This window comes from Castor canadensis, chromosome 6 (genome assembly GCF_047511655.1).
Source record: "Castor canadensis chromosome 6, mCasCan1.hap1v2, whole genome shotgun sequence".
NCBI lineage: Eukaryota > Metazoa > Chordata > Mammalia > Rodentia > Castoridae > Castor > Castor canadensis.
The window spans coordinates 22,728,397-22,753,353 of record NC_133391.1 but is presented as its reverse complement, the minus strand read 5'-3'; the positions used below and the strand labels follow the sequence as shown (position 1 = coordinate 22,753,353).

General features: G+C 37.1%; 1 protein-coding gene across 5 annotated transcripts in view; it reads left to right on the top strand.

Annotated features, from left to right (window-relative positions):
* The window catches only part of Slco1c1 (solute carrier organic anion transporter family member 1C1), a 48,306-nt gene that overhangs the window by 6,137 nt on the left and 17,212 nt on the right, over nucleotides 1–24,957 (top strand). For 3 of the 5 annotated variants that reach the window (XM_020157331.2, XM_074075928.1, XM_020157329.2), the window contains 8 exons: nucleotides 1,214–1,355; nucleotides 6,453–6,585; nucleotides 9,794–9,918; nucleotides 11,294–11,440; nucleotides 13,585–13,683; nucleotides 16,068–16,313; nucleotides 17,363–17,527; nucleotides 22,897–23,092. In XM_020157331.2, the coding sequence (XP_020012920.1) occupies nucleotides 1,214–1,355; nucleotides 6,453–6,585; nucleotides 9,794–9,918; nucleotides 11,294–11,440; nucleotides 13,585–13,683; nucleotides 16,068–16,313; nucleotides 17,363–17,527; nucleotides 22,897–23,092 (1,253 nt within the window). Of the gene's footprint in view, nucleotides 1–1,213; nucleotides 1,356–6,452; nucleotides 6,586–9,793; nucleotides 9,919–11,293; nucleotides 11,441–13,584; nucleotides 13,684–16,067; nucleotides 16,314–17,362; nucleotides 17,528–22,896; nucleotides 23,093–24,957 lie in introns of those variants that run through there. The other 2 variants (XM_074075931.1, XM_074075930.1) reach the window with 2 other exon arrangements.

Here is a 24,957-nt window from a genome sequence, read left to right as displayed (position 1 = left end):
CTAGCAATAAAGGAAATGCAAATTAAAACCATGCTAAGATTCCACCTCACCCCTGTTAGAATAGCCATCATCAGCAACACCACCAACGACAGGTGTTGGTGAGGATGCGGGAAAAAAGGAACCCTCTTACACTGTTGGTGGGAATGTAGACTAGTACAACCACTCTGGAAAAAAATTTGGAGGCTTCTTAAAAAGCTGGACATTGATCTACCATTTGATCCAGCAATACCACTCTTGGGGATATACCCAAAAGACTGTTACTCCAGAGGCACCTGCACACCCATGTTTACTGCAGCACTATTCACAATAGCCAAGTTATGGAAACAGCCAAGATGCCCCAGCACTGATGAATGGATTAAGAAAATGTGGTATCTATACACAATGGAATTTTATGCAGCCATGAAGAAGAACGAAATGTTATCATTCGCTGGTAAATGGATGGAATTGGAGAACATCATTCTGAGTGAGGTTAGCCTGGCCCAAAAGACCAAAAATCGTATGTTCTCCCTCATATGTGGACATTAGATCAAGGGCAAACACAACAAGGGGATTGGACTATGAGCACATAATAAAAGCGAGAGCACACAAGGGAGGGGTGAGGATAGGTAAGACACCTAAAAAATTAGCTAGCATTTGTTGCCCTTAACGCAGAGAAACTAAAGCAGATACCTTAAAGCAACTGAGGCCAATAGGAAAAGGGGACCAGGAACTAGAGAAAAGGTGAGATCAAAAAGAATTAACCTAGAAGGTAACACCCACGCACAGGAAATCAATGTGAGTCAATGCCCTGTATAGCTATCCTTATCTCAACCAGCAAAAACCCTTGTTCCTTCCTATTATTGCTTATACTCTCTCTACAACAAAATTAGAAATAAGGGCAAAATATTTTCTGCTGGGTTTTGAGGGGTGGGGGGAGAGGGAGGGGGCGGAGTGGGTGGTAAGGGAGGGGGTGGGGGCAGGGGGGAGAAATGACCCAAGCCTTGTATGCACATATGAATAATAAAAGAAAAAAATAAATAAATAAATAAAAGAAATCCACATAAGGTTGAGGTTGACTGAAACCAGTAACAGTTAACAAATTAAGTCTTCATTGATAAGAAACTCAGTGCTATAAGTGGCTCTAAGGCTGTGTCTTGTTTGTCTGCTTAGTGTGTTTCCAAGTTGTGACAAGCTGGAGTTAGACTAAGTGTGACCTACCTGTCATATTTTCCAGGTATTCTTGGGTGCATTGTCTTTCGTTTACTTTGCCAAAGCGTTGGCAGAAGGCTATCTGAAGAGCACCATCACTCAGATAGAGAGAAGGTTTGATATCCCTTCCTCACTGGTGGGAGTAATTGATGGTAGTTTTGAAATTGGTAGGTACGGCTGATGCCTGACTTTACTTCTGAGCCCAAAGTCTTTTGAGGCATGGCTAAGTGACATCCTATCTCCGTTCTGTTGTCTTCTGGGACCCAACATATACAGTCTTGTGTGGACATAACTTGCCATGGTTTTATGCTACATGAAGGCAATTTGTGCTCTCAAAGCAACAATAAGTTTCCTGTCCTGAATGTTCACAGCTATGTGACTTGCATAGTTCAGTTTATAACCAGAGTGAGAGACGCCTAGAGGAGAGGGTGAGAGGCTGGAATTTTGAGGTACAAGTATATAGAAAGTGTCTTTATAGAAGAGCAATAGATCTTGGGAGTCCTATGATTTGATTTTAGAAGTTTGGAAGAATACAAACATTTATTGCAATGATTTAAGAATTAATCTTTGTAGGCCATTCGACAGACGCAAAAAGGGATGTATGAACAAGAACTCTAGATCAGAACAGAAAATAAAATTTCTGCTCTCAGGTATCTTTGGTTAACAATTGGTTATGGACTCCATCTTAGAACTTGAAAAGATCCATGATTTTAACTATTTTTTTGAACATAATTTAAAGAGTACAATGTCTCTTAGTCTACTTCTTGAATTGATAAAATGAGAAGCATTAATCCTTTTTCAAACTAAACTAAACAGTCCCCTCTGTGGTCCTTAAGGTCATTTGGGGCTCAAATATAACTTGCTGTACAATCTAATTGCTTCAATTTCAATTTTACCTGATGAACTTCCAGAAGAGTAAAGGAACATTTTAAACTCTTCAATAAGAAATTAATTTTTTTTTTTAGTTTGCAATATTGATTTCAGAGTTGGTACTCTGAATGTCATAGAAAGGATAGAAGCAATGAACGGGCAAACTTTCTATTCAGGTTTTCACTTCCCAAATCCATCTTATATCATCTTACCCAAAGAAGGTTTCTAAGTAAGTGCCAATCAAACTTTCATGTTGAAATGCAGGTGCTGATTCTATGGGGAGGCAAAAAGAGTCTGTTTCTAGTAATTCCCGGGTGATGCCTATGTTGACAGTCTGTGTATAGCAAAGCTCTAAATCTGATCACATCATTACCTTCAAACCTCCTTAGATAGGCATGAACAATTGATTTACTTCTTGATACCTTCCCTACTGCTGACCCTGACTGAATGATAGGTAGAAAGTCAAGATTGGGGTGACATTCTCCATCATGAGAGGAAACAAGTGAGAAAAGGCATTTGTGACACACTGAATGAGCCTGACTTATCTAAAGAAGCAGATATGAGTAGAAAAATCATTATATACCAAATGATTCTTTCATGTTTTTTTTTCCTTTAGGGTTTTTTGTTTGAGTGGTCCAGGCAATTGAACTCAGGGCCTCCTGCTTGTTAGGCAGGCACTCTACCACTTGAGCCTCACCTCCAGTCTTTTTCCTTTTTGTCCTTTTGGACCCCCCCAATACACATAGGGTCTCCTCCTAACATATGCTTCAATTGGCCTTCAACCACAATTCTCTGATCTCTACATATAGATTAGCTGGAATTATACCTGTGACCCATCATGCCCAGCTCACTCTAGATTTGTATATAAAAATGTTTTGGAACCGAAGACACTTAGAAATGATGTAGTTTAAACTATTTCTATGACCTTGAGGATACGGAACTTGAGCAATTGTGAGTGCATATTTGATAGAGTGTTCTAAATTTTCATTGAATGTGTCAAGGGATTCTGATACCACATTCATATTAATCATCCAGACTAATTTAAGGATAGATATTATTGGGCTACATGCTTTTAAAGGTCTATTACTTCAAATGAATTTTTATCTCAAACATCACACTTTTCAATGTTGTTATAATTTTCTCTATAAAAGTATTACTACTATTTCATGTATTAGATTTAGGCTTACATATTTAAAGTTTTTCTTACTGTTATAGAAAAGTTTTTTCATTTTTATTTGATAATTCCTAGACTATAAGAACAGTATTTATTCCAAAATGTTGTCTGTATGCACAAATTTATTTAAACTGTTAATTTTAATTGATTGTTCATAGAAACTATAGAATTTTCTGAAGCAGACAATCACACTGTCTGAAACAGGAGACAGTTTTATATCTTTCTTTCCAATTCCTAAATCTGTTGCTTTTTTTGTTCTTATCTTATTGCATTGGCTCCCGACATAAAAGGTGAAAGTGGACACCCTTTTCTTGTATCTGATTTTAAACATTTCACTATTCAGCAATATACTTGCTGCATGGTTTTTAAAGTCATATTTTGAAGGTTATCTTGTCACGGATCGAGTGCGTGCATATTTGTTAGGCATGACATAGATCTTCCTCCATCACTTACATAGTGATTTAATCAATACATTTGTTCATATTTGGCCATAATCACACTCCTAGAATAAACTGTGCTTGCTCAGCTTACATTTATTTTTATACACTACTCAGTTCACTAATACTTTATGCTCAGAATTTTGTACTTATCTTCACAATTTAGTGTAGGCTACAATTGTCTTTTCTTGCACTGTCCTTGTCCAGTTTTGGTATCAACAGTCTTATATCATGGCTTCAGCAGCTTTCTTTCCTTTCTATGATTTGAAATTTTAAATGTGTTTGCAGAGAAAGAGGGAGATTCTTTGAAGTTTGATAAAACATTTATGAAGCTCTCTGGGTCTGTAGTCTTTTTTCAGAGGCTGGTGGTGAAAGAATTTTTGTATCCAAGTTAATTTTTTAAAAGTTATGCCTCACTATTTATTTCCCAAGTGTGATGTCCTGAAACCTCAGAAATGACATTAAGTAAAGCAAGCAAAAGTATCTGTAGCTATCACAGAAGCTGAAATGGTTTTATCTTATATTTGGCACAGAAACAGAAACGGGCTACAAGCCTTGGGTCCTCTACTGTGAGGTGTTGGTGGGGGGTGAGCAGGAAGAGAGGATTGCTTATAGACTGAAAGTCAGCCTTCACTTTATCTTGGCTTATTTACTGCACCACAGTAATAAATACAGACATAATTATCTGTATAGTACAGTATGAAAGATCTCCTACTAAGAATGTAAATGGGAAATATCCTGCTCTAGTCTTTAAAAATCTGAATATCATAAACAGCCTAATTCTTCCTGGACCTATAAAACATAGACCCACTGTTTAAGCTACTTTTCACACTATCATCATTACTATCCTCAAGGATATAGAATTTACTGTTCTTTTTCCAGTTGACTAAAGCTGGCGATGTGACTAAACAGTAGTAAATTAGATGATTGCTAGCAGATGGCAGGAAACACACTCTTGATGGAAAACTGGACATAGAGAGGGGAACTTCACAGCAAGAGCACTCTTCGGCCATCACAGTCAATTGCTAGGTTTTTACTCTACTAGCACTGCAATTCTTAAAAACTAAATAACCCCACAAAAATAACTGATACTTTAAAGCTCCTTCAAAACTTTAGCCCATATGTTACAGGAACCATCCCCATGGATACATGAGCTCCCACAGGAAATGCAAATTTCTTGGCTTGCCCCTGTTCCCTGGAACCACTGACAGTTTGGACCTGCCAAGAATCTGCATTAACGAGTTTGCATTTTCCTCAGAACTTCCTCCTACTATTTCCTATTCACAGCAAAACATGAGAAATCTCCCCAAATGCATGTGTAATCAGTTCTCACCATTATCAACTAAAAAGTAATTTACCTCACGCTGTATCAGAGATATTTTATTAAGGTGTAATTCCAACCTAAAAACCCATATTTTTTCAAAAAAAAAAAAAAAAGCATGTTTCAGCATGGTGATGCATGCTTGCAGTTCCATGTATTTGAGAGACAGAGGTAGGAGGATCACAGTTTGAGGCCAGACTTGGGTAAAAGGCTGAGACCCTATCTGAAAAATAAAGCAAAAAGGGCTGGGGGCATGGCTCAAGTGGTAGAACACTTGAAGCCCTGAGTTCAAATCCTATTATCACCAAAAAAAATCATTTTTTGTGGAAATTTTGCCTTTGATAACATTTGTACATTGAGGTACCTAGTTGATAGATTCTTGAAGTTATCTATGTGGAGCAATTTTTATTTATTTCCATTCTGATTCTTTTTGTGAAAAATATGCAAGTAGATTATAAAGTGTCATTTGTGTAAGTATGAGTTTCAAGAATTTATTTCATTAAAGTGAGGAATAGTTATGTTTTTTACTTTTCCTATAGGGAATATCATCTAGAAAGAGAAAATGTAATGCATATTTTAAGAACAATTGAGAAGCTAATAGAATTTTTAATAGAAAATCTAAGTAAGGGAAGGAGCAGTAATAAAGTGTACTTCAGAATCACCAAGGAAAATGTAAGAGATCAGTTAAAGGAACCCTTCTGCAATTTAATTTACTGTAATCCTTGGTCTCTGCCAGTCTGTACCCCATTGAGGAAATACCACATGTGCTCAGGACACAGAGTTCAGCTCTGCACTGCAGATACTAGATTCATTTTTTTCCACCATGCTGCCCAAATTCCACTGAAGACATGCCTACTTTCAGTAAATCTAAAATTCTCACTTTATCATTTACCTTAAGTTTTGGGCAGCATTTGATTTTTGGGAGACAAAGGGCAGTAAAACACTCAGCGATCATACAATGATTTAAACACAGCTGAGCATCAGAGGGGCCTGACTGAGAGCTTCTCTGCTCTACTGAGCTGCAGAATGTGTGTGCAGAAATTTAAAAACTTTTGCTTTTGAAATCCCTCTTGATTTTTATTTATTTATGTATGTATTTATTAATAGTTTATTATTTTATTACAGGTGCTTGGTCAAAAGCACCTGTAATAAACCCGTGAATAAACGGGCTTAATGTACTTTCAAAGGAAACATAATTGGATTGAGTGAAACAAGAAAAAGTGATGTCAATTAAAGTATTTTGACAAAAATGATGAGGTGACTGAGGTCATGAGTATAAGGACAATCTCAACAGTCATCTCAGATGAAAGGAAAGAGGTAAATGGTGTGGGAAAAGGTTGGGATAGGATTTAGTCAAAATGAAACATGGTTTAACCTGCTATGGACTTTGGTTCATTTAATTGTCCTGTTGACTCTTGTCTAAGTTTTCTAACTTAAGAATTCTTTATTCTTTCCCCCAAAGGGAATCTCTTGATTATAACATTTGTTAGCTACTTTGGAGCCAAACTTCACAGGCCAAAAATAATTGGAGCAGGGTGCCTGGTCATGGGAGTGGGGACACTGTTCATTGCGCTGCCCCAATTTTTCATGGACCGGTAAGTCTAAAGCATCTTTTCCTAGCCTCGCCCATAGCTGCATTTCTCCATTTTATTCTTAAATTCAGCATTTAAATTGACCCTTAATCCATGATAATTTTATGCTTATTATATTTGTTTTGGAGAAAATTTCAGAATAATTTTATGATTTGACTAGTGATAGTAATCTATAAAAATGATGATCTTGTTAATGTGTGTGTCGATGTCAACAAGATTAAAAAATATTCATATAGTTTGATTCAAATGCTTTCACTCAGCTGTGGAGGCAAAATATTTACATGAAAAGAAATTAACATTTGGCAAATGTCAAATGGGTCGTGAGTGACTGCTACAGACCATAAATGTTAGATTATATTACTCAATATTTCTAAACCTCAATGTCTATGTCTTAATGTAGGTATTAAGAATAATACCTAATGTTTTTGCAAATAGTAAATAAGAAAAAATGCTTTTCAAGATTCCTGACCTAAGTAGCAGCTGTGTTATTATTATTGTGTATTCTTATTAATCTTCCTTAGTTAATCAAGCAGTGTGTTTTAATCAATAATTAGCAATGGCTTTGCCTTAAAGGTGTTATATTCAGATTAATAATTTTATTACCTGAGGTTAATGTGAAATATAGGATATCAGTACAAAACATCTGAGGGAGACAGCCAGCCAGGCTAACGCTGATAAAGGATCCAAAGATATAAAGACTTAGACACTCAAACACCAACTTGTATAAACTGCAGGATGTATTTGTTTATTCATTATTTGGTATCTGCTACTTGTCAGGTACTATTGGAGATAATATCCAATATATGTGTATTTACATATATATATAATATATATACATAGGCACAAATATATGGGATATATACGGTGTAAACTTTTTATTCACTTAATGTATGTATTTTATTGAATTACATTTAATTAAATTAAATTACAGTTTTAAGTAGCTGCATGGTAATTTCTGGATGTACTTTAATTGTCTTATAAATTATTGAAACTTCTTTAAAACTGCTCTTTTAAAGATCATACCATCTTACAGGAAGTTAAATTATTGTTAGTTAGAGTTATCTATTTGGAAAGTTTGGTAAATTATAAAGGTGTGGTGATTTCTAAGGTGTGTTTCTGCAACCTGTTGCTGTTTTATTAGTGTATATTACCTGCACAAAGGGGCTCCATAGTGGTATTTCCATAAATGAATATACTGGACTTTGATTAAATGCACCCTCTCTATTAGTCTTTCCTATCTTCCCTCCTTAAGGTCTTTAAAGGCTCAAACTGACTACTGCTTGGAAAGTTGGCTCTGGTGGACAGTTGGAAGCGAGGAGTGGAATAGGTTAATGTAGGATTTCATGCACTTAGTCAGAATTTGAGTGTGGGTCAGGACTGAAGCCCAAATTTAAAAGCATTTGCACTTTTGGACCCCTCTTCCATCACTTCTTTGTCTCATCATCCAGTGAAGCCTCAGTAGACACAGACCACATCAACAACACTTATTTTACAAAAGAAGTTAATTTTTTTGGTTGTCATAGATACTAGTAAGGAAAGTGGTACTTATGTAAGAGTCCATTTATTTACCATGATTTCAACGATAAATGCTTTCCTGCATAGTTAGGAATTGAAAACAGTTATCTTCTGTAAGTGCCTCTTGACCTATTTTGATTATATAGCCTAGCATGCAGGAGACCCTAGGTTCTATCCCCAGCACCGGAAAGCAAACAAACAAAACTGTGAACCTCTTCCCTCAAATATTCATATAAAAACATGCCCGCAAAGATCTTCTTACTTTTCAGTGAAGTCCATGAACCTACTGGTGAATAGATGCCAAACAAATATAAAATACTCTGCTCAGCAACTGATGCTTTAACTCAGTATATCTTTTCCTCGCTATGCTGAATAAACAGGTTTTGTCATTAGTATCTTACCTGCATTACTGGGATTATTAGCCTTTAGTTACAAAGTAGCTGTACAGATTGAGAATCCAGATAGTGTCCTGATGTCTTTTTGCTATGTACCTCTTTCCTGAGGATGAAAATGCAGCAGAGGTCCTGGCTTATAAGGGACAAGTAGAATGGTGGGGCTGGGAGGTTACAAACAGCATGACCATAGTTCTACCATTAAGCACTGGCGCTTGGACCCTGGGGCCATCATAACCCTAGAAACACGGGAAAGAGGGCTGGACATAGTGGCTTGTGCCTATAGTCTCAGCTGTTTATCAAGGTAGGTGCTCTTACTGCTTGAGCCATTTCACAAGTCCAATCCCAATTACTTGGGAGAAGAGATGGGGAGATCTCAGTTTGCTCTTTGAGGGCAGCTTGGGCAAAACATAGTGAGATCCTAGCTTAAACAAACTAGTGTGGTACAGTGCTTGCTTAGCAAGCATGAAACCCTGAGTTTAATCCCCAGTACAAAAAAGAGAGAGAGAGGGAAAGGGAAGGAAGGAAGGAAGGAAGGAAGGAAGGAAGGAAGGAAGGAAGGAAGGAAGGAAGGAAGGAAAGAAGGAAGAAAGAAAGAAATAAATTAAGGAAAGGGTAGAATCAAAAATAACTTGCAGCCAGATTAATACCTATATTCCAAAAAAAAAAGGAGGATGCCATCTAGATAAATTTCTCAAAAGTCCCATGTACTCATTGTCTAGACTCAGCCTTCTAGTGTTATTAAATTTACAACTACAGTAAGCTGCAAGGCATCGGTGGCTCATGCCTGTAATTCTAGCTACTCAGGAGGCAGAGATCAAAAGGATCAAGGTTCAAAACTAGTGCAGGCAAACAGTTCACCAGACCATATCTTGAAAAAACCTATCACAAAAAAAGGACTGGTTGAGTAGCTCAAGGTGTAGGCCCTAAGTTTAAACCCTAGTACTGTAATCCATAAATAAATAAATTACAGTGTACTAATGAGCATAAGCTATTACTGATTTTTCTCTGCCTCAGAGCTAGTCATGATTTTTAACAGGAGTTGGTAATTTTTCACTAAGGGAATAGGTGATTTATAGACATTATCATATATTAAAATGAGCCCCTAGGACTAATTCTTGCTGTTGTGTTCTATGAAGCGGACTTCTCTGTAGTAAGCTGTTGTTATGTGCTGGTTTGCTTGGTGATTCACATTCAGAGATAGCTACAAACTCAACCAGATCAGCTAGTGAGCCGTGCAGACTGCATGTTTTTAGCCTGGTGTTAAGTGAGTCTATCGTGAGGAAAACATTCTGTTTCAACAGGTACAGGTATGAGAAGGATTCATCCTTCTCCAGTTCTACTCTCAGCATCTCCCCGTGTATCCTACAGCCAAGAACTCAATTACCAATCTCAGATGTGGAAAGGCCGCAAACCAAATTAAGTGATGGTGAGATGATTTTCTCTGTTTGACTTGACTAAGAAAACTTTATTTTAACCTTCACATATGCTTTCAGTACGGACAAAAGTATGATTTTTACCCTCAAGAGTTTTATTATTTAAATGGAGATATTGTAGTACCATAAAAATTCCACGAATCTAAAGCAATATATGATGAGTTCCTAAGAAAGTGTACAGATGATCAGCTCTTGCAGAAAAGAACATTAGGATGACCAGGAAAATCATCCAGTGATTCCAAATAAGATGGCCTTCATAATGTTGAGTAAAACTAATTTAACACGCAGAAATCTCAGTGCATTGCCTGGATATGAGCAAAATATAATTTTCCTCCTAATTACTTTATGTCCAACTCCTTTCCATCAGAATGGCTAAAACTCAATCTCAGTTTGTTCCTGACCACCATGCGTTTTCTCAGGAGTTGCTTACATTCCAGGGAGCTTATATAATAGTTAAGGGTCAGTTGTAGCAGGGGGCTCCTGGCATTAACAGTCCCCTGTCATCTGGTCCCTGTGTTTGCTCACTCAAAGGGTTGAGAGGATTCAATTTTCAAATGCCTGAAAACCAGTTAACCCACACAGACACGGAGGCAGCTTGCAGATGTGGGCATTACTAGAGACAGTGAACATCAATTTGCTAGAAAGGCTAAACTCTGTAAACTTATTTTTCACTTATGATACAAAGGTGATTATCCTATATTACATGGCCTTATTATGACATGGCACATGAAAAAATATTTAAAATTGTTAGCTTTGAATTGTACTCTAAAGATATCCCCAAAAGTTCTTTTGGCTGGAAGTTATTCTGTTAAAGAATTTATTGCATAAAATTTTTATATGAATGTTTTCTACAGTCCTAAAAATGGTTAATCACTAACAAAGAAGTCTAAGTGTAGACAATCCTACCCAGTCTTAGAGTAGCATACCTATAAAAATCCCTTTATGGTCAACCATAAAAGTTCTTGTGATTTTTGCTGAAAAACAGAAAAGTCTTAAAAATTAAGATGAGATAACTTTTGTTCGAAATTTGTTTTGCCCCAGATAGGATATTAATGTTATTGGAATATAGGTATTCAAACTGCTCAGTATAGGCACAAAATAAAAAAGAAGAGAGAAAATAAGAAGGAAAGGGAGCAAGAACAAGAGGTAATAGAGTTCCTTGGCCAAGAGTCTGTGGGATTTATCTGTGTAAAATACTGAAGTCACAAAACACCTTCTGAACTTATCCAAACTCCTTTCAAATTAGTATTGGCGATTTCACTTTTGCATTGGATTCCATTTTAGAGCAAATCATAGCAATGCAGAATAAATATTTAACTTTGATATGAATCATTTACTTTTAATCCAATTGTTTGCTTTGTTTTCAAGAATGTGAGGGAGATACCAGCTCCTCCATGTGGGTTTATGTGTTTTTGGGAAACCTTCTTCGTGGATTAGGAGAGGCTCCCATCCAGCCTCTGGGCCTGGCCTACCTGGACGACTTTGCCAGCGAAGACAATGCTGCCTTCTATATTGGTAATGTCCACCAGCTCACTTCCATTCTGTACTGAATGAGGTGTGGAAGGTTCGTTACCTCATTCCCCACTCCTTTATTCAGCTAACGCATTTCTGAACTACACACTTAGGATCCGGATGACGAAGACACCTCATAAGCCAGAAGGATCTATTGCATTAGGGAAAGAACATTATATTAAAACAAAACAGCTGTGGGCTCAACTGTACTGACATAGGAGCTTGTGAAACTATCTCTGTGGCCTTCAGAGTTCATAGATTATTTTTAGTAGGGTAAATGTACCAAAGAAGCATTTCAGTATTACAATTTTATGAAATCACTTCCTAAACCCTAGGAACTGTTTTCCATTCTGTAATCCCTGATTATTTTAAGCATCTTTTTCCCTATGAGGAATAGGTAACAAGTAATTCTTGGATCTCAACAACAGGTAACAATGGGTAAAAAAAGAGGATGGGAGCAAGTCCCATGGCTAACCCACCTCTGGAACAGGTCCCAGAGATTAACCAGCAGCTAAAGTCGCAAAACCCCAAATAATGGAACAAAGGCTCACGCTCAGACTCAGATGCATCTAAGCAACATCTATAGGATGCTTTTTTTTAATTTGCATTTTTAAAAATTTTATCATTTTTACATTTACTCACATATGTATACATTGTTTGGTCCACCTTCCCCCACCTGTAGGATGCCTCTTAATGACCTGGAATTAAGCTGGAAACTAGAGGTACAGGGGTGACTAAGACTTGTTCTCTGCATCAATTGATTTGATATTTTCAAGGCACAGCCTTTAGGAGCAGAGGGCAAGATTTAAGGAAGCTTAAGTAGCAGTTATACCTATGTCTACCACAGAGGCTTTCCCTAGCTATGTATTGCAGAACTGCAAACTAGTCTTCTTAACAACTAAACAGGCTGTAATTAACAACAGGACTCTCGCTCTTACACAAAACTGCAGCATAAATCAGGAACTGGAGTTATGACAAAAGCTGTGTCCTGTGCACTAGGCAGTCCCCTTGAGCACTAGAGGAAATGCTGTGGCCAGGAGTTCCTTTCCTCTCCAAGAGTTTAGAGCCAGCTCTCTCTCTCTCTTTGTACTCTCTTCTGCTCTGTAAAGGACAAGATAACTATTGACTCCTCCTGTTGATTTAATCTCCCAGGAATATGTGTGTTTTGATCTCTTCAAAGCCAAATAGGAGAGAGCTTGCAGGGAAGGGCTACCCTTTTGGTTGCTAGAAATGGTGTCTTGATGCAGTCTGCTCCAGTACCCCATGACCGTTGCCCTTGAGCGCTCCAGAAAGCATGTTCCTTGTTCCTCTACTAGATGTCTCCAGTGACCTGCAGAGGTATGCTCTCACAAATGGCCTCTCAGTGTCTCACACCTGAATCTTGGCTAGTAGGGAGGCAGAGATGGGAAGGATCATGACGGGAGGCCAGCCCAGGCAAAAAATTAGTGGGCCCCTATGGCAAAGTACAAGGTGCGTGTTATGGTGCACACTTGTAATCCCAGCTACATAGAAGATGTAGGTAGGAGGAACGTGGTCCAAGGCCAGCCTGAGCAAGAAACGTAAGTCCCTATCTGAAAAATGACTAAAGCAAAAAGGGTTGGACATGTGACTCAAGTGGCAAACACTTGTCTTAAAGTGCAAGACCCTGAGTTCAAAACAGAATGGTCCCACAGAACCTCTGAGCAACTGAATGCACATTTTCACTAAGGTGGAAGAAATAACTTAATGTTGAGACAGAATTCATCCTTAACTGGCCCTAAAATATTTTTGGAAGACTATCAAAATTAGTCAAATTCTAATTTTTAATAGAGGTCATCCTAATTCTAGGAACTAAAGTTTGCTCCATTTCAGGAAATTAAGTTCTTCATAGTCTTGGTGTCACTGCCTAAATAAGAGTTAGTTATTGTATCGAAAGTGTTCATTCTTTTCCCAGAGCAGAGAAGGATTTATTTCCTGTTTTAGTGAAATTGAAAAACTGACAAATTAAACACACTCAAGCTAGAAGTTGGAACACTGGTAGATACTAATGCTCTCACTTGCATTTTTTTGTTTAAAAATTTATTTTTATAAAGACAAAAATGACAGCTTTTTTTTTTCTTTTTCTTTCTTCCTCATTCCTTTTTTTTTTTTTTCTCCTTTCGGCACAGGATGTGTGCAGACGGTTGCAATTATAGGACCAATTTTTGGCTTTCTGCTAGGTTCATTATGTGCCAGACTGTATGTTGACATTGGCTTTGTGAAGCTAGGTAAGGGGGTTTATTTTTATTTATTCATTCATTTTAGTTTTTATAGTTTTTTTCTAATGGGGATGGTGTAGAAGATATCAAATTGCCTTTCATGAAAATGAAAGGGAGGTGCTCTTTCATGAAAAGAGAATAATCCATGGAAAGTGTATTGATCTAGTCATCACATGCATTAAGAAGTGAAATATGAAAAGTAGGTGGTGATTAGGTGGATGAGCCGTGGTTTGTTGTAACTAAGATGTATCCTTTTCCACTTCTGGTTGGCCAGTTCAGATGTATTCCAGCATGGTTAAGATTGAAAACTGTGACTACTTGTTGGCTCTTGCTGGTTTCAGGTGTGTCAACATTTATTACAGTTACATCAACTGATAATGTACTTGAAAACTTGCCAAAAGTAGTGCCTAGCATCTCTCTCTCTCTCTCTCTCTCTCTCTCTCTCTCTCTCTCTCTCTCTCTCTCTCTCTCTCTTTCTCCCTCAATTCCTTATTAAACAAATTTTTCTTAGGTGGAGCCATCTTACAGCAAGACTGGCTTTCCTTCCGGGAGATTAGTTGTATAGGGAACAAATGGGATGTAGGTGGCTGATTCTCCCAGATCTATTAGTTTGTTTCTATTTCTGTGAGATACACCTGTTAGAAATGGATGGTATTAGTCTATTGTTTTCATTTTTTAAAAAAGACAAAAAGCAAGTAAAAATAAGAAAACAAGATTTTGCAAAAAAAAAAACAAAACAAAACTGGCATTGCATGTTGAAGTCATTGTATGTTAAAACAGAATGCAAAATTCTTGTCTTTTTTAATTGAAAAAAACTGCAATACATGTTCCAAAGCTTTTATTTATTTATTTATTTATTTATTACCCTCTCAATGTTCTTTCACATTTACTCTATCCCTGGTGCTAGTCTATAACAGTGAATGAAATAATTGAATTCCTTGGCTTTATAAAGTTTAAAATTGAACCACAGAGACTGATAATAGATAAGATATATAAATATATATGTGTGCACACGTATGGTATAAGACATAAGATATAGATGAGATAGAGGTAAGTATGGATATCAATATAAAATGAAATATAAGTTGTAGATGAATAAACTATAGATTACCTATAGATATTTGAGATGACTGATACAGAGGAAGATTGTTAAGGGGAACAATGAACATGCAGTGATGAAGTAGAAATCACATTTTACCAAGTGTAATGCAATGATGTTGAACTGACTTATCAAGAGGATCCTCTCAAGTGTGATGGAAGTAGAGTACAGAGACATACTTTATAGGTTCCTATACAGAAAATTTAAAAAAAATTGTTTAATAAGATTTGAGGGAGAAAGAGAAAGAGAGAGAGAGAGAGAGAGAGAGAGAGAGAGAGAGATGCTAGGCACTACTTTTGGCAAGTTTTCAAGTACATTATCAATTAATGTAACTGTAATAAATATTGGCACACTTGAAACCAGCAAGAGCCAACAACTAGTCACAGTTTTCAATGGAGAAATGATGTAAAAAGTCAAGTTTTTCTTGAGATGCAAAGTGGGATGACTATTAGTTCAAGGCTATAAAGGTGAGGCCCTGCCTCAAAACGCCAGGGAAAAAAAAGAGTTTAGACAAGATGGTGTTACCTATAGCCTCATCTACACAGGTGGCATAGGTAGGAGGATTGCTGACCAAGGCTGTCCCTGGGTAAAAGTGAGACCCTATCTGAAAATTAAACCAAAGCAGACACAACTGGAGATGTGGCTCAAGTGGTAGAGCACCTGCCTAGCAAGCACAAGACCCTGATTTCAATCCCCAGAACCACCTAAACAAAGAAAAGAAAAGAAGAATTTTTATGATGAATTTTATTTACGTATAAAAATCTTGCTTCAGACCTAGAGTAGCTCTGAAGGATTAACCTCCATTTAATAAACAAAGTTCTGCTGATTTAACCTCACCAAGTACCTTGGATTTAGATTGGAGGGTGTAGGGCATAACTTTCTCCAAATCAAGTCTTAGCTATTCAATATGAAATGAAATGAAATGAAAGAGACATGACAGGGAGGAGCGAGCATGTGGGGTTTTGAACTCTCCTGATTCTCTCTCACCTGTTGCCTTTCTCCTTTTAAGAGTCCCACTGGACACAGTCCAAAAATGATGAAGCCCCTCCAGCATTTAGACCTTGCATGATCAATCTAAGGAACAAGAAAAGGAAGCGTCTTTCCCCAGAAACACCATTTTCCTTCAACAAGCAGAGTAATGATAACATTCAGATCAGAAATAATGTCATGACTGCATTAGACGTTCTTATGGTGTGATGGAGTTAATGTGAAGATTTAAATTTTGTCTAAAGTAACTCATTCAACGCCTTAGTGTGGTTATATATGCTACTTAACCATCCTCTGTGTCTTTTAGACCACATCACCATTACCCCAAAAGATCCGCAGTGGGTCGGTGCCTGGTGGCTTGGTTATGTAATAGCAGGAATCATAAGTCTCCTTGCAGCTGTACCTTTCTGGTGTTTACCCAAGAGTCTACCAAGACCCCAAAGTAGGGAGGACTCTAATTCCTCCTCAGAGAAATCCAAGTTTATTATAGATGATCCTATAAACTACCAAATGCCCAATGGAGAAAAAGCAAAACTAATGGAAATGGCAAGAGGTAAGTTGAATTCTCCTTGATTTTGAAGTACGTTCCATTTCCCTTTTGGGACTTCAGATGATTTATGAACAATACCACTCTCTTCTGCTTTTTTGTTCCAAAAAAAATGAGAGATCATATAAAAAGCAGGAAGGGAGATAAAGCTGTCATCTTTCTTCGTGGACAACTGATTGAAGCTCACAACTGAAAGACTCCATAACTTTTCTTGCTTATGTCTTCGCTGTCTCACACCCCTTCAGTTAAGTCCTGCCCTTGCCTCGTCCCAAGATTGTTGCTTGGTATAAATTAGAGTGGACAGAAAAGAAAAGAGTGAATCTTCAGGGCTCTTAGTCTTTTACCAGATGAGCTGTATCCATGTAAGGAACATATCAATGCGTGTCTCTCACTAACGTTAAAGAAGTGAATGCACTGTGGGCGAGGTCAGAAATGTTCTCATGAATTCCCTACATGGAAATGAATGGTCGTGAAGTTGGATACCCCATTTCCTTCTTTTCCCTAAAGTAATATTGCATTTAAATTCATGGAAATTCTTCAACTGCTTAGTAGCATAATAAGAAGAAAGAAAGCTAAAGCTCCTCTTAATACTAAGGAGCAAACATTAAATGTAGATAACTACGTATTTCTTTCCCTGTGACCATGACCTAAGTTTAAAGAATAAAGACCAAAATCTGAAGTCATTGATGTCCTGCCTACGGTCCCCAGCTGTTTGGTGAGAGTGTATTCTCCTGTCCCTTGTCGTTGACTCATATCACTTAGAGGAATCTGTTCCCATCTGACATACAGCTGTCACATAATCTATAGTGAACACCTGTAGAAGTGAGGGCCTGTGTCTGGGTTTGAACTCAGCCAGATTGAAGCCATGTCATTGGTTTAATACCCAGAGCACGTGTGTGTGTGCCTGTGTGTGTGGGGGGGGTGTGGTCCACACTGGGAGCAGTCCTTCACGCTGTGACAGCGGGATCCAGCCACCTACCTCCTGATGCTTCAGCTGCATCTTCCACCGAGTATAACACTGTCCTGAATTGCTCCCCGTCGTTTTTGTCTTGCAGATTTTCTCCCATCACTGAAGAGTCTTTTTGGAAACCCAGTGTATGTCTTGTATTTGTGTGCCAGCACTGTTCAGTTCAACTGTCTGTTTGGCATGGTGACGTATAAGCCGAAGTACATAGAACAGCAATATGGACAGTCATCCTCCAAGGCCAACTTTGTCATTGGTACGCTTGTCTAGCCTTCATATTTTCTCATAGGAGCTATCTCAGATAAGGCTTGTCTAGCCTTCATATTTTCTCATAGGAGCTATCTCAGATAAGTCTTGTCTAGCCTTCATATTTTCTCATAGGAGCTATCTCAGATAAGTCTTGTTAACTCTTAGTGATATTAGACTGTTCCAGTATTTAGCCCTAAGGTAATCTGGGGCATTTTAAATGAAGATAAAGAGTAAGTAAAAATTATCTAGCAGAGTAAAATACTCAGACGGTCTCTGGCACACGTTTGTAGCAAGATTTGTTCATAACTGTATGTGACTCAGAAAATTGCTCACAGTTCTTGAAGAAGTGACATATAAGCCTAACATGAATTTTATTAGGACATTGTTAATGCTGGGTATTTGTGTTTCAAGATTAGCTGAAAGCTCACAACAGTGGCCCTTTTACATGACCAGCTTCTAAGACTATGCCAAATGAGCATTTAGGCAGGCTAAAGGTGCTAACCATAAAACAAGGCTTCCAGTTGCTGAATTAAAAGATTTTCCTGACTCTTGACAACTGCATTGTTTAAAGGGTTGTGTTTGTAGCACTACAGTCAGTGATGAGGAAGGTATTCAGGGTCAAGAAAAGCATGAAGAAATTAATGAAGAACCAGGATCTGCAATATGTGACCACCATCCTGGAGGTAATAGATACTTTTAAAACCTGGACTGCTTTTTTACCCCATGGAGAAGTCACTTAATGTTACTGTTTCAAGACCCTTATTTTTTATATTTCTTTGGATGTGTTTTTTTATGATAGGTATCTGTAATATAACTTCTTAAAGTAATTTCTTCTTCATAGAAGATTTTAAAAACCACCCATGTTCTATCCCTGAAAGACAAACAGAACAGCTGACTGTATCTTGGAAGATAAAATTTTCTCATGAAAATTATGAGTAATTATCCCTTAGCAGAAACAAATATAATTGACTTTTTGTTTGGACTATTCAGATCATTGAACTTTTTTCACTTTTAACACTAGCAGGTTTGAATTAATTTAATCATTATTTCATGACTGATCCTGAAGAAATATTTTAGAATTTTTTCCAAAGCCCCATTCATGCCAATCTGTGCTTTAAATTGACTTTCAGAATACATGAGTCAGGCACTAGTGGCTCACCCCTGTAATCCTAGCTATACAAGAGACAGGGATCAGGAAGGTGGTGGTTTGAAGCCAGCTGGGGCAAATAGTTCTTGATATCCTACTGAAAATACCCAACACAAAAAGGGTAGGTGAAGTGACTCAAGTGGTAGGGTGCCTGCCTAGCAAGTGTGAGGTTCCTAGTTCAAACCTAGCACCAAAAAAAAAGAAGAAAGAAGAACATACAAGAAATGAAAAGGTTTGGCTATTCTATTTTATTTGTAGTTTTTAATATATTTATTGAAGTATAACTTTCAATCAAAATTTAAGTCTACAGACCTTATATGTATAGCTCAGCTAAATAATTTTTTGCATATTTATTTGTATAATATCAACTTCTAGAACATAAAGTATATTTTAGCATCCCAGAAAGCTCTCTTCAGTCAGTACTTTTTCCCAAAGCTATTTCTTTTTCTGAAATCAATTACTATAAACCACTTATGCCTCCTTTGGCGCTTTATATAAGTTGAGCAATCCACACTCTTTTGTGTCTGGCTTATTTCAATTGAAGTTAAATCTAGGAGATTCATTCATGTTCTTTTGTATAACCCTGATTATTTCTTCATAATTTCTGTGAAATAGTCTACCACTGGAATATACCATAATTTATTCAGATCATGGTTGTTTTTCATTTAGGCTGTTTTTTTGGCTTTTATAGATAACATTGCTGGAACCATTCGGCACGTATATTGGTGGGCTTTAACATGCAGTACAATTATTGGGACATCAGGACATGTAGATCTAGATCTGGGAGGTACTGCAAAAACACGAGGTGGTTGTGCAAAGTTATATTCCTGTTAAGGTGCAAGAGCATCCCAGTAGCTCACCTTCTTGTCAGCCCTTGGCTTCATCAGTCTTTGTCATTGTAGCCACTCTTGCAGGGGGTATTGGTGTCACATTATTGCTTTATTTACATTTAGCAGATGATTATTGATGCTGAGCACATCTTCATAAGCTCATTTGTAATTTCTGGATTCATTTTTGTTCATTGCATTCAAGTCATTTGCCCATTTTTGGCTTGCCAGTCTTTTTCTTATCGATTTGCTGGTGTACTATGTATTTTTCTTGATATAAGTTCCTTATTGTATATACGTAATAAATATTTTTCTCATAGCCTTCAACTTGTCTTTTGAGTCTATCAACGGTGAACATCTTAATTTTAATTAAGTCCCATTTTCAGTCTTTTTCTTTTTCATTAGTGGTGTTTTGATTCTGTTTTAAGAAATCATTGATAGATCCCAAGATCATGAAAATGTTTTTCTAATATTTCTACTAATCTTAGGAAAACTCAGAGCATTATTTCAAGAGAGGTACTTATAATAGAAAAGTAGATTCTATGCCTGTGATCCTAGTTACTCAGGAGGGAGATCTGGAGGATTGGGGATCGAAGTCAGTCAGAGCAAACAGTAGAGAGATCCCATCTCAACCAATAAGGCAGCTGTGGAAGCATGCACCTATCATCATAGCTACACAGGAAGCATAAATAGGAGGATCATGGTCCAGATCCACCTAGGCATATATGTGTGTATGACATGACCTTATTCAAAAAATGCCTGCAGTAAAGATGGCTGACAGCATAGCTCAAATGGTAGAGTGCCTGCCTACAAAATATGAGGATCCAAGTTCAAACCCTAGTACTGGTAAAAAATTACTTCTTTAATTAATTAAATAAAATGAAATGAACTGCTAGGTACATTCTTGAAAAGTTTCAGTTCGGAGTTTGGTTTTTACAAGTTTCCTTTCCCATACAGCATTTTGAAAAATGAGATAGAGAAAGAAAATATAGGCCCCTGCTCACAAGGTGCCAGCTTTGAGGCTGTGGGAAGCCATTCAAGATCAGATGCTATGTTTTATACACTTCTTCCATGCATGGGTATAAAACTAGGGACTAACAAGACATTGAATCCATGGCAGTTCTCACTTCTGGAAAAGAAGTATGGATCTAGGACAAGGGAGAATTGGTTTTCTCTTTCTCCACATTTTAAAATCAGAAAAATACTAGCATTGATTCATTTGTGCCATGCATAACTGAGTTTGTTATATTTTTCCATAATCTATTATTTGTTTTTTAAATACTTCTTTTCTGAGACAGAGTCTCACTGAGTAGCCAGGCTGGTCTCACATTCCCAATCCTCCTGCCTCAGCCTCCCAAGTGCTAGGATGACAGGGCTTTCATATTTTAAGTACTAATGAGATACATCTAGGCTGATTTTTGCTTTTCAGTGTTCTAGGACACATTCTTCTCTGTGACTTGCCACATCTAAAATGTTTATGTTGGCTGAAAATGCACAAATGGGCATTTCCACCTCACCACTTTCATGATCATGAAATTTCTAATATAGTCATTTTAATGTTAACTTATGTAGTTTATAGTCAAATCAGAAAGGATAAAACAAAACATCCTTTGTTATCAACTTCCATACATGGTGGATACATTGTTTTAAAATAAGGCTATGTAATAGTGAGCCAAAAATCAGTATATACTTGATATCTTGAATCTTAGTTAAGAGGCTGGGTAAGTAAATTGAAAAAAAAAAAAAAGAAAGAAAACAGAATGATGGACAAAGAAGATAGGTAGAAGGAGGGAGGAAATTTGTATCTCATTGTCACTAGATGTCAGTGTTTCTACTCTTTTGTGTGTTTTGTTTCCACATTGGGTTGCAAGTCAGAGCTTCAAGGGTTTGGGGTAATTGTTTATCATAGCAAATGTGAGTTTGCATTTGAACCTGTCTGTTAACCAGACCTTATATAAGCTTCAGCTCTTTTATTATTTGAAAAATGCAGTATCTCCAAACCTGAAGATAATGGATAATGTAGACATCAGTGTTTGATATGTAGACAGCAAGAGAAACAAGTTCCAGTGAGCAGAGAAGTTGTTTATTGTTGAGTGTATGCCAGTTCACCCTTCTGTCCCTTTACAGGTTAACCAAGAGGGCATGCAAGAGCATCTTTCTCCAAGCCTTTTCCAACACAGTGGTTTCACTGCTCCCCCTTCAATACTATCATCTTCATAAATCTGATAGAAATTAGTTCAATTGTTTTTTGTGTCAGAAATTGTACTAAGAACCTTTCATGAATAATGTCATTTAATCACCTTCGCAACACTACTACAAATGGAACATCCTTAATACAAAAATCTGAAATCCAAAATGCTGACAGTATGCAACAAGTAGAAACTTCCATATCCAACCTAGTCACAGTCAAAACACAGGGACAACAAAAATATTGTATAAAATTTTCTTCAGGCTATGTGTATAAGGTATATATGAAATATTTGGTTTGACCTGGGACCTATATCTTACTGTGTATATATAAATATTCCAAAATCTGAAAAAAAAAACCTACCAAAATGCAAAAACACTTCAGTCTCAAGCATTTTGGGCAAGGGTATTCAACCTGTGTTAGTTCCATATTATAAGGCTTAGAGACATGCAGGGATTTGCCTGTGTCTCTTAACTTATGTGGCAGAACTGAGATGGAAACCCAGGCAGGTGGGTTTCCAAGCTCTCCTCCACTCTGACGGACTTCTTACTAGTGGCCAAAGGCATGGGACTTGACTACAGACTTCCTGCATTCAAATCTATATTGCCCATCACCAACAGTGATGGTGAACAAATTGCTCTGACATAACCTACTACTCTTAAGGTTGCAGTGAACAGTAAATATGATAGAGTATACCAAATGTTTAGCTGAGTGGCTGGTAGATTTTAAGCAAATAATAAACACCTATTATTGTTAAGATGCCAAACCAAGAGGCTAAGAAGCTCGAGCAATAAAATCTAATTCTGTGGGGGCTGGAAAATAGAAACCCAAGCCTTTCTTTTGAATTCCCTGCATTCCATGTGATTATTTTGTCATCTAAAGAACCTTTTTGAACCTCTTAATCCCGAACTTGGGCGAGAAAGACATCAATTCATTGATTCATTCAGCTTTTATTGAGTTAACAATCCTGTGCTAAACATTATGTCAGGCTGAACTCTCAGACTGCCGTGTGCTCTTAGCAATCCACATCCCAGACTTTCATCAAGAGATCTTGATGTAGACCAGTAGATGATAGTGACTGAATATTTCTCTAAATTCAAATGACAAAATAATATTACATCAGAATTATTGATAGTTTTTGCATGGAAGTTTGTGTGAGTACACTTAGATTTCTCAGAAGACTCATGAGTTGATATATTTTTCTTATTCTTTAGGACTCATCAACATACCTGCGGTGGCCCTGGGAATATTCTCTGGAGGAATAATGATGAAAAAATTCAGAATCAGTGTGTATGGAGCTGCGAAACTCTACTTGGGGTCGTCTATCGTTGGTTACCTCCTCTTTCTTTCCCTGTTTGCAATGGGTTGTGAAAATTCTAAAGTTGCAGGACTAACTGTCTCCTACCAAGGGTATGTTCCCTCATCAAATAATTTGAAGAGATTTACTTGTTTAATTCAATTAACTTTTGGTTGAGGTTTATTATGGGATAGCTGACAATAATTAAAACTTGGAATCTATAATTGTCACCAAAACTTATCACTTCCTTTGGATTTGAATGTTGTACAGAAATATTGCTAAATTTACATCTTGTATTAAGGAATCAACCTGATAAGAGAATCATATTGATAAGAGAATTTATAGTGGACATACATACCTTGCATCTTGTCTGCTCTTAGTGAAATGATGTTGTGTGGGTTATTTAAACCAATTCAACTTCACTTTTCCATTTTTAAAATAGAAATAATGATTGCCTTTTAAGGTTTTGCAAAGCTGAAGTAAGAGAATGTACATGACAGTGATTAGTACTTGTCTGACTCAAAATAGATGCTCAATTTCCTTTTAGACCTCTGGGTAACTGGATTGGTCTCTATACCATTCTCTGAAGTCTTTGCTGAAGTAGAATCATAGACTTTTCAGAAGAGAATGACTGGCCTCCAATCCAGATATCCCACAGCGGTTCTCTTTAGCTGGGTGTTATGCAATGGGTCAGGAGAATATTTACATCTATTATTGATGCCCTCAGAGCTATGTTATCCCATGGAGAGTGGGTGCTTAGATTGGTTTCTAAGCTGTCTCTCTTAAATAGGACTTTCTGGGACCTATTTCTTCTTTCCCTTTAAGAATCCTTCCCATCATCCAGGTGCTGGTGACTCATGCCTGTAATCCTAGCTACTTGGGAGACTGAGATCAGGAAGACACCCCAGCCCAGGCAAAAATTTAAGACCATGTCTGAAAACTAACTAAAGCAAAAAGAGCTAAGGGCATGGATTAAATGGTAGAGTGCCTACCTAGCAAATGCAAGGCCCTGAGTTAGAACTCCAGTACCAAAGTAAAAAAATTAATTGTAAATACTACAGTTCTTCAAAGATTAGAGGCCTCATGTAATCTCACTTGTATCTTCCAAACACCTATATGAGGTAAGTTTTGTTGTCTGTGTTTAAAGTAGCTGAATTGAAAAAGTTATTTAGCTTCCCCAAACTTAACATCTATTGAGAAAATCTTTGCCTTGAACATAGAACAACTAAAAGTGTAGTGTACTTTCTTTTTTTTTCCCCTCACACATTGTATTGTTCCATATGTAGTGTTCTTTCTACAGCATCACACTGTTTCTAAGTCAAAAGCAAACACATAGACAAAAACAGCAAACTTTTGAGGTTCACTTTTTAAAAGTATACTTACATAATAAAAGATGACATATTTCTAAAGACATAGAAGATTGTATATTCACTGCACATAGGCTCTTCAGAAGTCACCTTGAGAGACAGTAACTGAATTTTGAAATAGCACTATCATTGTTTAAAATATTTGAAATCCTCTTTCAAAATTGCTTTCCACATTTTTACAAGATCCTCGACAATGGCAAAGATGTAACCTTTGAGAATAGCTTTGCAATTTTAAACAGCCAAAAGAAAAGGCAATATCAATGAGAACATCTCTTACGTCTCAGCATAACTGTTTTGAAAGAAAACCTCATAATCATTCTGACATATTTGCTCAAATTCTTATAATTAAAATTTGAAATCACAACTCTACCATCAACACAACCTTCATTAAATATATGTGCAATTAATTCTATCCTCACTGGCAAATTAAGCTTGCTTTAATATTAGACAATGATTGGTTTTATAAAATAATACAAGATGCTCCTTGATGCTGGTGGTTCTCTCCTTTCATTACAGCAATGGCAGGGAGCCTAAAATAGGAGGGTCACAGTTCCAGACCACCCCAAGCAAAAAAAGTTCTCAAGATCCCATCTCAATGGAAAATAGCTAGA